At 38.7% G+C, this 17,673-nt stretch overlaps 1 protein-coding gene across 1 annotated transcript in view; it reads right to left on the bottom strand.

Moving 5' to 3' along the window:
• LOC105058280 (CSC1-like protein HYP1) overlaps positions 1-17,673 on the bottom strand; it is a 74,228-nt gene that overhangs the window by 9,765 nt on the left and 46,790 nt on the right. The window contains exons 3-8 of the mRNA XM_073251144.1: positions 16,208-16,320; positions 15,746-15,940; positions 10,478-10,776; positions 10,049-10,325; positions 4,369-4,641; positions 799-1,032 (exon numbers count right to left, since the gene is read on the bottom strand). Coding sequence (XP_073107245.1) covers positions 799-1,032; positions 4,369-4,641; positions 10,049-10,325; positions 10,478-10,776; positions 15,746-15,940; positions 16,208-16,320 — 1,391 coding nt within the window. The remainder of the gene's footprint in view (positions 1-798; positions 1,033-4,368; positions 4,642-10,048; positions 10,326-10,477; positions 10,777-15,745; positions 15,941-16,207; positions 16,321-17,673) is intronic.

Genomic DNA, 17,673 nt, shown 5'->3' with positions numbered 1-17,673 from the left:
CTTCCGAGGGCCTCCGATGATCTGGTGAGGTCTCCCCCTCTCTCTTCTTCCCTCCTACCCTTATCAAGCTCAGAAAGAGCTCCGACAGCCTCAGACAGCTGCTGAAGACCCTCTCTTTCTCTCCCTCTCCCCCTTCTCCCTCTCCCTCTCTTCCTCTCCTTCCCCTATCTCTCTTCGTCTCTTTCTTCTCCCTCTCGCTTTCGCTGCCCTGTTGGTTCATGCCACTCTGATCCATACCGAATCGTACTGCCGGCCTACCGAATCGTACTGCCGGCCAGCCGGCATGGGTCCCGATTCTGGCTCCAAAAATCTTGATTTACAATGCATCATGCACCTTTTTAAAAACATCATGTTATTCAAGAAAGACTTCGGGAAAACATTCATGGGAATGCAAAATGAGTGAGAAAAAGAAAATTAAAAGTTGGCAAGTACCTCAGCAGAGTAATCATAAAGAATGCATTTTGTGGAAAAACTCATCACATAATAAGGTTAGGCGTTCACATATATTCAGTTCTTCACAGAGGAAATGTTTCCCACTTATTTGAAATGCATCACGAATTTGTTTAAATAGATCACATTATTCACAAAAGGTTCATACATTCATAAGGATTGCAAATGTGAGAAAAGAAAATAAGTATCAGTTGACAAGAACCTCAGCAGAAAATCATGGAAGATGGATAGAATGCATTTAGGCAAAAGTCGTTAAATATTAAGTGTAAGCATTTATGTCCATGGTTACAATTAATAGAAACATAGAATGAGATAAACAACTAGCTATAACTTGATATAGACAGATACCTCAGCAGAATAAGCTTGGAAAATGGGTAGAAAGCGTTTCCGACAATAGTCATTGAACAGAAGTGTAAGCACAGGAAGCGGCAGAATTAAGCTCGATGCAAGAGGAAGCTGCTTAAGTCCAAAGATTCCAATCACAATTATGTGCATAAGTATAAGAGAGAATATTGTTGAGTTGTGCACAATCGGCCAAAACCTTCCCCCAGTCTCATACTTAGGCAAGTAAACATTTAATAGCTGCATAAGATGATCACAAATTATAAATCCCAAGTTTCCAAGTGCAATCTGTATATACCTTCTATATTTGCTGCAATGATGAAACCCAGGCCAAAATGACCCAAACTTTAAAATGACCCAAACTTGCTAACTACTAGGAAGGTACAATGTTCATCACAATTTTTTAAAAAAAAATAAAATCCAATTCTTAATTTAGAATCGCTTTTGACTTTTGCAGCCATCAAGGCTTCAGATTTCTATCTTTGTGCATGTGCAATAAAAAAAATATAATAGGGTGAGAATAACAAAAAGCAGGTCAGTAGAGTATAATAAAAAAAACTGGATTCGCACATGAGATATGAAAGCATAGTAAACATACCTCTAAACATCTTACATGCTAAAAATTATGCGATTTAAGCACTCCTAACCTATATATCAAGTGATCAAAAAATTGGACAGTTTAAATAATATCAAACAGTACATGTTTTTTCTTGAGCTCTCAATGCAAGGCTAAGGGTCTCTAAATCACAAGATTTTCTATGTGTGAGCAATTTAGAGATAGTTGATTACATCCAATGCCTCATATCATTGATGTGAGAGCCCCATTATCTAATCTAGACCTGACTAGATCTGAGTGGAGATCTACTCCAGGAAAAAGTGTGTGTGTGTGTGTGTGTGTGTGTATATATATATTGGATCAAAGAACATGTCATGTCATTTATATTCTTTAAAAGGATTCAATGGAATTAATTCATTTAAACCTGAGTTTTTGCAACATCCACCAGAAGAAATGATGAATTACTGTTCTGCAACCCTTACCACCACCCCCCCATCCCCTGGAAGTTATAAGCTGGTGCATCTACAAAAAACACCAACCTATTTCCAGATATAGAATTATAGCATACTTCATGCTAAGTTGTTGAGCATGCAGCATAAAATAACAACACACATCCACTGTGGTCCATATGTATGAAACAATATATAAATGCAAAAGAGTCTAGAATGAAAGTGGAGAAAATTAATTAATAGACAACCTATCTGGCCAGTTCGTAGTCCTCAAGGATTTCAAATATTCCTCTATTTTGGAAGAAAATGCTTACACTTCTCTTATATCCCATAAATTATAACAAAACCTAGATCAGGTAGTTATTAATTATTTTTCATGGATACTTTGATGCAAAACTATTCGATGCAGATTAGTTCTAGCAGAAAATTGAATGCTAAAAATCATAGACCACTAGCTTCACCATTCCAATGTTTTTCACACACGGCTATCAAAGAAATAGTGTTAGAAATGTATGGACTTTCCTTGCTCATTAATGGCAGGAAATTTTATTTGTTATGACAGTCATGCAATCTTTTCTACGGGGTCCCAAGTTTAAGTCTAGGGTTTGAATCTAGAGTAAGTTGGCCACAAGCTTTTGCACTGGGGAAGTATATGATTTAAAAACATTTGGTGCAACGTCAACCATGGAGCAATTTGTCCTTAAATGTCATAGCATGTGAAAGAAAATTTTTGTTAAGGTAAGTTGCGAGGAATCTGAAGCTTATACCAGCACTATCAGATTCAGCACTAGGTTAGCTTTGCCAGCTCAAAAATTACATGTATTGTAGACTGGACTGAGCCAAAATTAAAGTCTGACAGATATCCGAGCATCAAGTTAGTTTTGGCTTGTTTGGTAAATATTTAGTCATTCCTGGTCTCTGGAGTTCATTGACATGGTTTAGGGCAAATTTGATTTGTAGTCTTTAGAAGCCTTAGTTGTCCGTAGTAAGTTTTTAAATCCTATAGAACGGAGCTATCCTGATTTTTCTATGGGATGGGATGCACAGCCATCCCGCTCTACCCAAATACTTGAGATAGAGGATGTCCCAAGATGTCCCGATCGGAATGTTGGGATGCTGGCAAGACGATCCTGCCCCAACACATCAGATAGTACCCTATCTCGGTATCCTATGGGATGTCCTGCTTGGACTTGAATTTTTGGTCCATAGTTAGGATTAGTTTTTGGTTATATAAGGATTTTGCTTATTTTCTCTATAATAGATTTCTGCCTGCTTTCTCATGGTAGAAACAATTGTAAGCATGGAAGCTTTTGGGTTGGAGTTTTTCATATTATTATCTTTTTACTTGCCTCTTGTTTTCTTTTTTTCCCTCTCTTCACAGCCTACACTTCTCTTTATGTCATTTGGTATCACAGCATGATGGCCATTACATTATTTAGTATTATAGTGTGCACATGGAGCAAAGGCCAATGACAATAGAATAACGAGAAGATGCTAAGAGGTCAATATTTGCTTTCGTAATCTCTACACATGTAAATTTTTTCTTGTTTTCTCAATAAATAGTTTCATATTGTGTCTTCTGCCATATATAAGTTGAACATGTTTCAGTGAGGTTGAGTTTAGTAAAGATCTAAGGCTTTCAGGCTGAATTTTTATCCTCAATATCTTCCTATTGTTCTCTCCTTTTCTCTTGTTCTCCCTCTTTTCCACAGCACATATTTCTCACAATATTACTTGAATTTTACATCACTGTTTTGCTCTTTTATATAGTAATGCATTTCCCTGGTTTTTCACTTTGTATTGTTTGTCAGCAATACTTACATCTCCCAAAAAAAAAAAGGAAGAATACTTCAATATGGATCTTAGGTGACAAGTAGCTTGTCCATCATTTTTATACCTGTCAAGGGCACCCAACCTCTCACCATGCACCACTAACTCTGCCACAATGGGTGCTCTCCCAAGGGACAAGCTGGCAAGTTGGAAATTGAGGTACATAGTACCAAACATGTAACTGTTTCTGCATCATCTTTATTAAGAATTAAACAAAGTTCTAAATGAATTTATGTAAATACACACAAGATTTTAAATCTCATGGGACGGGGCTGTCCCAATTTTCCCATGAAATAGGATGCGCCGTCGTCCTACCCCATCCTGATAGTTGGAACAGGGGATGTCTCAAGACGTCCCGATCGGAATGCCGGGACGCTAGCGAAACAGCCATATCCCAACGCATGGGATGGTATCCCGTCTCGGTGTCCTATGGATATCCTGCTTAGACCAGAATCCTAGAGTACCCATATATAAAACCATTGAACTCATCAGCATAGAACTACAACTTTTGAGTTAACAGCAAGACCAACTCAAACATAAAAAAGTTCAATACACAACCTACACGTAAGGGCATATTACTGCATATTGTTCAAAAGTAGGGCATCTTTCTTTCAGGTAAATATAAGAAGAAACAAAACTTTCTAGGAAAACTACAATAAAGAAACCAACTTATTTTTTTGACAATAATATGATAAAGCACATTCAAGTAATATAAATCAAATTTAAGTATTGCCAATTCACCTGATTTCGATAGATTATGTATCCAACGCAAAAGAAAACCAATAAGAATGGTAGAATTAATGGTGTTAATATAAAATACACTAGTCCAAGCAGCCCAAATACAAGAAGTCTAGGTATTTCACTATGGTATGGGATAGATGGTATCTGCACTTCATCAGATTTGCATCTTGAACAATTCCTGGTTATCAGATCAACAATTAGAAGGATCATGCGAGTGAGTTCTGATGATAGACTAGTCCATGATGTCACCACATAGGCAATGAAGAAAGAGGCCTGAAAAGCAAAATGATATTCAGCAACATGTAAAAACAAATTCTTGTAGGCAAGTTATCTCTCATATAAAGGTTGCAAGATAAAGGCAACCAAGCTCAATGACTGCACAAAAGAATGATACTCAAAGAAAAAAACTTATCTGTAATGTTAAAAATACTGATTTGAGATGTTAGAAGAAGTCATGTAACCGTCACCACCAAACATATAAGCAAAGGTCTCAAATTATACTTTAGCTTGTCAAGGGTATCATCACTGACAACAGAACTAAATAGCATCCGACTGCCATATAATGCATTTGAATTCATATAAAATACCATGAAATGTCTGCTTTGCCTGGTCATTTATTTCTATTTTAGCATTAACTAAAATAATTTTCGAATTATAATATGCATATATATTAAACCAAGACCCTTTTATTTCCCCCTCTACCTCCCTACTCCGCTCCTTCCCCTGCTCCTTCCTCTTCCTCCGCTCTTGGTAAATAGGCTTGGCTCTTCATATGTCATTCCCACCCATCTCTGCTTTGCCTCATTTCCAATCATGAATTACGGATTTCCTACCATTGCACACACTTCTCCGTTATCCCTTAAGCTTGCCAGCCCCCTTCATATTTTCTTGTTGAATTTCTGCAGAAATGGGCACCTTCTATCGTACTTCTAAACATACATTGAAAAAAAAGAAAAGAAAAGAAAAGAAAACTGCAGGTTGTTTTCGGCAATTTAGTTGGATGGCTGTGTATGGAATTGCTAATGCAGGCAACCCGCTTAATCCTCCATAATAGCAAGGCAGAAACCAAGGCCCATTTTATTCCCTTCTACCTCCCAATGCTGCTCCTCCTCTCCTTTGTCAGCTTGTTGCCCTTGTCTCGCAATTTTGGATTTCCCTTCTTGATCTCATCCATCCCCACCAGGCCCTATTTGCAATCATGAGGTGCCAAGTTTCTATTGTGCATTGTTGGGGGGTCTGGCCATGACACTACCACCACAGGACCTTTTCGATACCACTCACATTGTATTTGATCACGTGTAGCTAGCGCAAGAGAAAGAAAGAAAAGAAAAATATAAAACAAAAAAAAAATAATCAAGTATGTGGATCAGCCCCAAGACTTGCCTCCATGGGGCATGCAAAGCTTCACTATGAGAAAAGAATAAGTACAAGAGGAGATCCTCACACTCTCCACCCTTGTACATAATCTCTCTCTCAATTAGAAGCTATCCTTACAAAGCTCTCACTAGAACCAAGGAAGACCTCTCTGCCTCATGGATCTCTCACTGCCGACCGCCACAAAATAACCTTAGTGTTAGCTCTTATTTATAGCCCAAAAACCCTCATCCACAATGCATCAAAAGGCCCTCACTGGAGTCCTATTAGGTCTCTGTATCTAAAAGTGAGTCTAACACCTCTTTGACTGCATCAAACAGCCTCTCTGGCCGCTAGATCAAGACAGCAAGCCGCTCTGGCCACATGATCGTGCAAAAACAAGCCGTAGACCCTGTAATTCGCCCGTAAACCATCCTCGGTTCATCGTAATGCCGTGAGCCGCGAGAAACGGATGAGAAACCACCCGCTAGTCCATGTGGACCATGTGAAACGAGGCGGAAAACGCCCACTGGTCCGCGGTGAGGCGTGGACTGTGCGGAGCAGCCTCCCGCATGCGTGCCCGCGCTGGGCCACACCTGCGCAGTCGGCCAGCATGCTCATCCGCACACGCTGGGCCTGGGCTCCGCCCAGCTTGGCCACAGGCCTGCTGCCAGCCAACACCGGCCGTGGGCCCCTCCAATTGCTCCCAGTCTATTTCTTCGTGCGTATCTCCTCCATCCAAACTCCGTTTGGACTGTTCTTGGACTCGTTGGATTCCGTTCGCCGTCCTGAACCTCGTTCTAGACTTATTATGGATCGAATCTTGAGATGTTTTCCTCAACAATCTTCACTCGATATTCGGCCTCCACAATAACTCTGAGAGATTATCTCTCGTCCCCATGCCCTGAGGCAAATGCTTGTTGCTCATGGATGGACAAACATAGGAGTCGAGCCAAGTCGCTTGATCCCATCTCTATCATAGACTGTGTCCACTCTGATCTGATATCTACTCGAAGTAGCATCCTGCGGCAATAGAAACTTCATCTTGTGACATCGTCTGTTATCCTCCTGAATCTCCCATCTTGTGCCCGATCCACCTACTCCTGGAGCTTCACCTCACACTAGGCTCCATGCCAAGAGATAGTGTCATCCATATTGCTTCCCCTTCATCACAATCCTATTACCGCGCATGATCTGCAGGATTCCTTTATCAGCTCTCTACTTGTAATCGCTTGAATCCAGTCTGCTGAGAAAAATTAGATTTTTCTTGAAGCTAAGCATGTATCGGACCTCACCTAACTTCCTCACTGCTCCATCATGTGTCTTCACGCTGACTGTTCCGATGCCCTTGATTACACAGCTCGATCCATCCGGCAAGTAAACAATGTCCTTACTGTTCTCTAGGGACTCAAACAGCTCCTTCTACAACAAACATGATGGGAACAAGCAGAATTTAAGATACACTGCTGTCAAGGAGTAGATACCTCATTTAAAACCATAAGCGTATCAACGATCTCAAAGTCGCTACTAGCCACCACCATAGTAGCCATCGTTCGATCTTTAAGTTAAGAACAATCTCTGACTCGATGCCCCAACTCATCACATCAGTAGCATCTGATCTTGTTGTAGTCTCTCTCCTAGACTTGGACCGCCCACGTCATGATCTTCTATCGCTTCATCTTCCACCATCACGTCCTCCAGCCATCGCCAGAGCTAAGTCACCACCTAAACTCGAAGTCTGGTTCTCCTGTCTGAGAATCTTGTTTTGAAGAAGTATAGAAGTCACCTCTTCTATCTTGATGGTGCTCTTTTCTACTTGAAGAGCAGTCACCAAGAACTCAAAAGAGGAAGTGATGATAGCAAGACCAACATCCCGATCTTCTCCTCAACTTTCTCACCAACACTAAGGAGATCGATAAGGATTTTTTGAAAATTACTTAGATGCTCCTACATGCTCTATTTCTTGATCATCTGCAACTGATAGAACTGCCTTCAAAGGAAGAGAGTGTTGGTGAGAGACTGTCATGTACAACGCCTCAAGCTTTGACCACAACACCGTCGAAAAAGTCTTGCTAAGCACATGAATCATCACATCATCTGTCAAGTACAAGCGGATCGTACGGACTGTCTACATCTAAACCCGCTTCCAAACCGTTATCTCCATAGTAGTCGGCATCTCCTCGCATAAGAGAGCATCGATCAACCACTATTGGATGAGCACGTCCTTCATCTTCGACTGCCAGAGAAAGAAATTGCTCTTTCCATCAAACCGACTGATCTCCATCTTAATTGAACTTGTCTTCTCCATCTTTTTCAATCTCAATCAACACCATCACAATCTGGGCAATCTCATGCGCTGGTACTGTTTGAGTTTTGATATCAATTGTTGGAGGATCTAGCTAGAACACCACCACCACAGGACCTTTTCGATATCACTCGCGTTGCACTTGATCACGTATAGATACCGCAAGAGAAAAAGAGAAGAAAAATACAAGACAAGAAAAAACAATCAAGTATATGGATTAGCCCAAGACTTACCTCCACAGGACATGCAAAGCTTCACTATGAGAAAAAAACAAGTACAAGAGGAGATCCTCACACTCTCAATCTTTATACATAATCTCTCTCAACTAGAAGCTACCCTTACAAAGCTTTCACTAAAACCAAGGAAGACCTCTTTGCCTCATGGATCTATTACTGCCGATTGTCACAAAATAACCTCAGGGTCAGCACTTATTTATAGCCCAAAATTCCTCATCCACAACACGTCAAAAGGCCCTCTGGAGTTTTGTTAGGACTCTATATCCAAAAGCAAGTCTAACACCTCTTTGATCGTGTCAAACAGCCTCTCCAGCTGTCAGATCAAGACGCAAGCCACTCTGACTGCACGATCGTGCAAAAGCAAGCCGTAGACCCCATAATTCGTCTGTAAACCATCCTCGATCCACTGTAATGCTGTGAGCCACGAGAAACGGATAAGAAATCACCCGTCGGTCCATGTGGACTGCATGAAACGAGGTAGGAAATGCTCGTCGATCCACGATGAGGTGTGGACTGTGTGGAGCGGCCGACCTCCCGCATGGATGCCCAAGCGCGGCCTTGTGCGCTGGGCCTAGGCTCCACCCAACTGGGCCATAGACCTACTACCGGCCCGTGCCGGCCGTGGGCCCCTCCAATTGCTCCCGATCTGCTTCTTCGCACGTATCTCCTCCGTCTGAGCTCTGTTTGGACTGTTCTTAACTCGTTGGATTTCGTTCGTCGTCCTGTACCTCGTTTTAGGCTTATTATGGACTGAATCTCGAAGCATTTTTCTCAACATGTACTTCATTTAGTTGCTACATCTAAGCCTGCCAGCCCCTGGTATTTTCCTGTATAACTTCTCAAAAATTCTTTCAGCACTTGAGTCAGAGTTTGACTAGCAGATCTTCTTTTTAGGAATATTGTTCTTGGGCTGGAATTTAGGGTTTGTTTTTAAGTTGCATAATACAACCAAGAACTAGATTTCTTGCAACCATATTTGATTGTAAGATAAAAATTTGAATACTATAGTATTAAAATATTCCATGTCTTCAATAGAATCTGGGTCTATCAGCATTTGTAATACAGAATCAATAAGATCCTCATGAACATTATAGGAAACCCGTTATAACCAATAAATTGTGATACCATGAGAGAGCCACCTACATCCCCACTTTAACATTTTGCCTCATCGCTGAGTATGGAAGGTGAACTCAACATATGTATTAGTAAAATAAATGTTGCCAAGTTGGAACTTCCAAGTAAGTATATCTTATTGGATGTTACATTTCTTTTTGTTTAAAGTTAATTATATATTTTTTTGAAGTTTCTGCTTACGTTTTTAAATATTTTGAATTCGGGCCATCTTGACCTATTGGAACCTGCCTACCACCTAGGTTTTAGGTGGATCCCTGCCTGTGCCACTATTCCTCCAATCTTTTCGAATCTGCAATAAGTAAATATGCATATACATGCACCCCTCTTTGTAATCAATTGCACAAACACCAGAACATGTAATTATACATAACTAAGGGCGGCCTACTGCATACATCTGAAAGAATATGCATCCCAAAGACAACTAAGGGCAACCTAGTGCACCAGGCTCTCACCACTGCGAGGTCTAGGGAAGGTAACATGTAAGTAGCCTTAACCACGCATGCACAGGCTGTTTTTGTGTTTCAAACCCATGACCTTCATTCACATCATGATGGAGCAACACCAAAGCTCGCCCTCATTCCCAAAAACACAACTATAGTGTAGAATAATAAATACTTCTCAATCAGAAAATAAATGAGACATATAAACTTGCCTGTGCTGGCACGACGACAGCTAGCCTTGAAGGAATATTCTTTGGATCAAGTATCATCTGGAGTTGACTTGTAACTGAACCAGTAAGCACATTTGCAAAGAAAAGGATCCATATGGTAAACAAAAGCATTTTATAACATGCACTTCTCTCAATCTGACTTTGGGCAATGTATCCTTGCATGGTGGAGAAAAGCTTCATGATGGAAGGCACATAAGATGAAAGAAAATGAAGAATAAGACTGGGAAGATATCCAGTAATTACTTGACTTACGACAGTTCTGCAAATGCAAGTAATTCATATGGATGACTAATTTGATGCGGCAAAAACAAAGAAACAGCACATAAACTAGACTAAGTGAACCAAGAGAACCTTGTAAGGGAGAAAAATAACAGAATCATTTTGAGAACATAATTGCTTGCCACTACTTACACTGTCAGTATTTTCTTCAGGAAAGGAAACCATATCTCTAACTGATCCAAATATGTCAATCCTTGAACAAATGCAACAATAATGAGGAAGACGACAATAAGGAGAACAGATGCTACCAGGACCACCACCTTAGATATCCATCTCTGCATGAATGATGTAGAGAAGAAAGGCCAGTATACATCATGAGGTTCAGGAGCTTCCTCTGTTACCCACTCTGTAGGTTTGATTGATTGTCGGATGTGGACAGCTGTTGCAGCACCATACCGAGATTTGAAGCATACAAAAGCAGCAGGAACTTCCTGAAGTATTGACAAGAAAAGATCTTAGGATGATGCTATGCATTAAGCACAATTTGAAAACACCTCATAAGCAAGCAACAACTGAATTAGGAGGAAAAGAGCAAAGCGATGGCAAATGAAAATTAGGAGGTCACAAAAGAAAAAAGGCCTCAGGAAAGGCCTCTGCTAGCAGGTAACAAGTACTGGTAGAAACAATCCAACACTATGCAAATTCATAAGCATACAGTGCATGCCAGATGTATTAGGAGGAATGAACGAAATGCTATATCAAGATTCAGACTAATTGACTAAAGTACAAATGCTTGTTTCATAGTAGATTCAAATTACAAATAACTATCCAAATCCAATGACTTAAATGTGAAGACCGATGATTTTTCAGTTAGAATTTTCTATGTCAGCCATCGAAGCAGCCCAAAGGCTTGAGAACTCAGTTTTCATATCACTTTTCCTTAGGACAACTGATTTTTGTTTTTAGTAGCTTTGGCAGTTTCACTTTGAATAAAACCAAAAAAGTGTAAAAAAAAAAAATCAAAATATGAAAAATAAAATATTGTATTGGTTACAAAAGTAAACAATTCAAAAAAATATATTTGACTTCACTTTTAATATGTTGTATTGTTTGGGATGTGTGGGTGTTACAGTCATCGTTGCAGGATGAGACTATCAATAAATTAAAATTAAAAAGAGTAGAACATAAGCTGCAAATCATTTTAAGCACAATGTAGCATTCAAATTTTGTATGAAACATGATAATATAAACAAACAAGAAAAATTAATGAAATTAGTAAATATAGTCGGGCGTCCTCTTAGAATTTTAAAGTTTCCGAAGGCATATCCACCAGATTAAAACCAAGGGATGACTGATTTCCATAACCTATTGGAGACAAAACAAAACTAGAATTCAAGGTCCACTTTCGGCATCGGGTATCGATTCGGTACAATGTAGTTGGTATGGTACAATATGCATAGTATGCATTCTGTGCCGAAATAGCTTTCAAACCATTTTTCTCATTTTTTATCTCGATACACCTTGGTGCAGGTCAGTACACTTCAGTATGGGACGGTATAAACCTCAATACAAGTAGTATGGGGCTTGTCTTGACTCGAAGTGGGGTTTCATACCGGTTTTCTCCTGGTATGGTATGGTACGCCCCATATCGGGCTATATAGGGTGGTATGGCAGACCATACTAAAATGTCTTGGATTTTGGACCCATCAAGAAGATTCCAGTCAAATCTCACAAATCAAGCTTTCTTGGATGCATTTTTTCTGGCCCAGTTACTGCAAAAATCCTTGCTCTTTTCCCACATAAGTCTCACAAAGTTTGGGAAAAATCTCTCTTATGACTTTTTCAAAATTAAAATATACAACAGAAAACCCAATAAAAAACAAAAGATGCCTATTGATACATGTAACATGGCCCTACAGGTCAGGTTCTACTAAAATATTGAACTGTACACGAACTACATAATCAATGCAATATCAATATTGATACCAGAGCTCTCTATATCAACATACCAATATATGGTATTGGTTTGGTGCCGACTCCAACAATGTACCATGTGTCACTACAAGGGCATAAAGAACCATGCAATACCATAATAGAAACGTACCAATAGGAGACCGACATTGAGGCTTAAAAGTTAAAACATAGCTATGAAATAATCCAGATTCCAGATCAATTGCTAGTAAAAGCAAAAAGCTTAGGTGTTGGTTTTGCACATAAATTCTTAAGAAGATTGGTAGATTATGTCAACTAAAAACTTCACTTTTTTCCAAAGAAAAAAAGGTAGGCAGCAAATATCTGGTCAAACTTGCTAGATATCACTTCTTTGCAAATGAAGATGCAAGATGCAAAATGCAACAAATAACAGTCCTACATGATAGAAGTTGAAGGTCAAGTAGCCACTAGTGAAAAAACACATTTCTCTCAAGAGAAAAACATAGGGAAAAGTTGTAGCTTAACAAAGCCCAAACATCTTTGAAGATAAACCTTTCAAATGGATGGTTAGCAAATAGATTGGAAATTGGATCCTAACAACAACCTAGAATCATTTTAATATTAATATCTATCTAGAACTAGCTACATTCTACAATTATTGTCATATAAAAGAACATGTACAAGTGGAGCCTTAAGAACTTTGGATTTGATCTAACACATTTAAAGAAGATAATAAATATACAGATAATTCTTTCATTTTTTTTTCAAGTTGCCTTTAAATTACTTTTAAAAAAAGAAAAAAACAAATTTTGGTTTTTCAATCTTGAAAGGATAAAATAAACAGTCTTCAGACATTTTCCTCATGTCATTTCAAGGTTGAGGCCTTGTCCATCTAGAAAATTTGGTTAAGCAATACATCACATGACATGTGCTTGCTAAAAGTTTGTATTGGAATAGACAAGCTTAGTTTTTAGAATATCAAGAAGTGGATAAAAGGAGCCATGATACCAATGCTCAATTTCTTGCATATAAGCAATACAAAAGACAATCAACTCTGTATTAGGTCACAAACCTAACAAACTCCATAATTGGCTAATGACAAATGATAGGGCTGCCTAGGCAGTTTTTTAAGTTAAAAATATTTTCCTTTTAAAATTAAATTGCTTTAGAAAACCCGTAGTGAGAATGCCTGAAATCTCAACTTTACGTTTGTTGGTGGTTTCACCTCTAATGTTCATAATGAAGATTGTCCTTTCTTTTGTTTCAGTTAAAGACTTTAAACTTCTTCTTTTTTTTAAAAAAAAACAAAAGGAAATGTATAACTTGGACTTGATCCCAGAATTTCATGCAAAACTCAATGCTGGAAAACTAAATCTAAGTTTTGACCAGTCCTAACAAATTTCGGTTTTGATGATTTCTGCAACTTCAGTGGTTCCAACTCTAGTTTCTGCAACTCTGATTGAAAATTTTAAGGAAATCCAAAATCCATCAACTAAACATAGGCAAAATATAAGTCAAAAAATTAATCAGACCTTATCTAAAAGTAATAAAATGTTTGCTTAGATACTTTAGATGTATTGTTTCGATAGTTTTGCACTTAAACAGTTTTTTTGAACAAAAAATAAAGTGTTCAAAATATCATGTTTAGTGTGCTTTTGTAGATAATCATTTTACTGTTTGATGGCAATCTGGCATACAAAAACAAATATGTCAACAAGATTTGAGCTCCAAGATAGCTACAATTATACTGAAAAATTTACTGTTCTTCTAGATCTCTGGGGGAATATAGTGTTGCAATGGTTCTTGTCTTCTCAAAAACCACAACATCGAGGTTTAATCTAGTGGAACTGCCTCTCGAAATTTAAATGTCTGAGAAAATTGCCAAAAATGCATAAACAGTCATATAAAGAAGAAATTTAGTTCCACTGGTTAGTTTTGGTCAAAATCTAAAACTGACCCCATTTTCAGGTTGGTTCTTGATGAAATGCTTGTCAATAAACTAAATAGAGGACCAGATTTCCACAATGATAAGACATTTCAAGAAATATCAAAGCTCTATCTCATATTAAGGTATACAAAATTTGCAGTGTGTTTGCAATAGGAACCTCAATCAATCACTATGTGATTAACATCAATGTTAAAAATTTTTATAAAGCACACAGAACCTTGAATTTTTCTGTATAGGCCTTCTTATGAGGCATTTTACAATGAATGAGAAATGATGGTGGCAGGTAGATTAGTACAAGAATGTTTTTGCCAAAAACCCAAAGTGCATAGCTGCAACTTCTGCAGGAGTATAGCTCGGTGCTATTTACACAAAATAATTATAAAGGACATTAATGCCTATAGTACGAAAGAATTAGGTATTGTAAAATGCAGATGCACTTCCAGAATAATATGCCACCCTAATACCATTAAGACCAGACAATTTAATAAGATCCTCTTTATTATATAAATGAAATTACTGGTCAAAAGAAGAGGTCCTGTGAACATAACATGAACATTCTACCGATAAAATGCTGAGTTGGACATGCGGCTAAGTTTTTGAGATCACAGTAGCACTGATAAAGGACAGTGAGCAAAAGACATCTAAAGATAGTTTGGATCTATTTGTTTGGATCTATTTACGGTAGGCTCCAAGGGGGCCAATAAGGAGCATCATCAGGTCTAGGTTGATAGGTCAAAGAAAGGATGATGAAGTGCATGTTTGTTGACAAAGTGACTATGATTTTTTTCATTTCTACTTGTTACTCCATTTGTTTACTGTCCTTCAGAAAAATCTCTAATCAGGATAAAAGGATAGATTAGTTTCTTAATTATCTATTTTGCTCACAGAAGTACAATAATTTTCACCAGGAAAAGATATTCATAACTTGCTTGCACAATAATTGCATTGCTTTGAAAAAAAAAGCAATTTGATAAATAGAATGGAGAGCACCACATAGCCACGAAATGCCATTTGATGATATTGGTAAAGACAGTATTTACAAACTACCGTGTCTGGCCTAACGCTAAATAGAGGCTCAATAGAGCAGTGAGTGATAAGAGGTACAATCTATATTGATTGCCCTTCTTGTTGGGCTTAATTCGAAAAAGATGAAAGAACAAGTAATAATACATTGACAAATCAGCCAGTGATTGAAATTTCAGTATCAGAAGACACAATATTTATTACATAACCCAAATATCAAGGGTATCAATAAATCTAATTGATTGGGTTTAACTTAGTTTTGTAAAGTAAAACATATCACACTTGACACTGCATAAATTCCTTTATTGTTAATTTAATAGACATTACCTCAAAAACAAACATTAGGATAACAAAGCCTAACCAATAGGGGACAAGGTAATATAATAAAGAAAAGAAACAGAGTAATACATCAAACCTACCTCTCTATAATTTTTTTTTAAGCAACAGGATCCTAAGAAGTATAACTATCGCACACCTAGGAAGAACATTTTCAGTGATATCAAGCCATCATTGTACTACATTAAAGCTCACTGTAATAGGAAGCAAAAGGCATGTACCTCGCCTGCCATAGAAATATCCGTCTGCTTTATTCTCACATTCTCTTCAAGATCCTCCAATTTCTTTGCATAATGACCTGCAAGATCAACATTTTTCCCAAACAATCCTAGGAAGCTACCATGACGATTATTTTGTGAAGTAACCGGTCTTGACTTTAGGTGGGCGAGTCTCCTATATAGATTCTCGGCATCAGTCTGGACAAGGATTTAAAAAACTGACATTATTTTATATATTGAAAGTAAGGACAAACAGTATACCAAAATGCATGAGATGAAAATATGATGCATCATGCCAAGATGAAGGAGGAAGCATGAAGAAGAAAATCATTAACATGTCTTTCATAAGATATCACATATAGCAAATTCCTCACATGTTGGCAACTCATAAAGGTAGATAGGCATGCTCGTGATTCATAACTTGGTTAAACATTAAAAAGAATTCTTAAAATGATAACATCTAACCATTTTGATGCATCTGTTATATTGTACAGTGCCAAATAATACAATAAACATGAGTTTTAAAAAAAGGTATTGTTGCCATATAGCAGCCTCTGTAAAATTCTCAAGCAAATAGCCTGCATGACCCACAACCCCCAGTAAAAGGTTTTCCAAGCCTTTCTGCAATTTTTTTTCCAGCTTTCCTACATTTTCTCTTTTTTCATCACCATTCTACACAAACATGGGTTGTTACCCTTTACACTCTGTTTCATGAGGCAACAAACTAATTAGGACCTTCATTCTTTATTAGGGTGGGGCGAAGGAGAATCAACAAGCAAGACCAAAGGGTCTCTAAATTCCACAGATCTTGCCACCAAGGACATCGGTACCATCCTGAACTGCCTAGTTTGGGGTATATTGAACTGTGTCAGAGGGGGATTGGCACAGTTCTGCCCCTTGGTTTGAGAAATCTGGTGAGGGAGAGGAAGAGAGAGAAGGAGAGAGGAAGAGAGAGAGAGGGAAGGAAGGAGGAGGGAGAGGGAGGGAGAAAGGCAGAAAGGGGCGAAAGGAGGGTCGGAAGCCCCCAGTTCCCCTAGTTCGAACAAAACAAAGGTTGAGGCCTTTTTTTATATTTTGTCGATTCGACAGGGCCTCTTTTTTTAATACTTCATTTCAAGTAGGCAAGATTAAAAGGGGGCCCTGGCCCTTGTTTTGTCTGATACAAAGGAACCGAGGGCTTCTGACCCTTCCTTCCACCTCTCAATCTCTCTCTTCCCTGCCCTCTACTTCTCTCTTCCTCCCTCTCCCCTCCCTCCCCCCTCTCTCTATCTTTTCCTCTCTCTCTCTCTTTCTCCCTGTCCAATTTTCTTTTGTCAATATATGTCGGAACAGCATGACACAATACCATACCATACCATTGGCCAACTAGTACAGGCTCCAAACCAGTACAACCAACCTTGCTTGCCACCTTCCCCCTTTGGGATATTCTTAATTCTTTTCTACGTCTACATTTAAAATATCTATCCTCTACTTATAATATTAATGCCCAATTAGAGAAAAGAGTGACCATCAATGTGATTAGATTTAATTTTACACCCAAAAGCTATAGTTTGAATCAAAGATTGCCAGCTTGAAATCGGATCCTGTGCCGGTTGGCCAACTGTATGAGTTGGTACACCCCCACACCGGATTATAAATCCGAATCAATAGAAAAATGATGGATGAACTAGGGAGAAAAAGAGAGAGAAAAAAAGGAGGGAGAAAGGAAGGGAGAGGAAGGGACAAAAAAGGAGGCTGGCGGAGATGCAAGCGGTGGCCACCAAATAGCTATTGAGGCCCTCCGAGGCCTGTCAAGGCCTCCTAGGCTCTATAGTTCTCCGCAAGAGGAAATTAAAGTAGAGAGAGATAGAGAGAGGGAAAGAGAGAGAAAAGAAGTGAGGAAAAGGTGGAGAGGCCAAAGAGCCACCGGATGGCTGCCGGTCAGCCCAAAT

The sequence above is a fragment of the Elaeis guineensis genome, chromosome 2 (assembly GCF_000442705.2).
Source record: "Elaeis guineensis isolate ETL-2024a chromosome 2, EG11, whole genome shotgun sequence".
Lineage (NCBI taxonomy): Eukaryota > Viridiplantae > Streptophyta > Magnoliopsida > Arecales > Arecaceae > Elaeis > Elaeis guineensis.
Note: the sequence above shows the minus strand (reverse complement) of the source record. Positions and strands in the feature narration are given on the sequence as shown.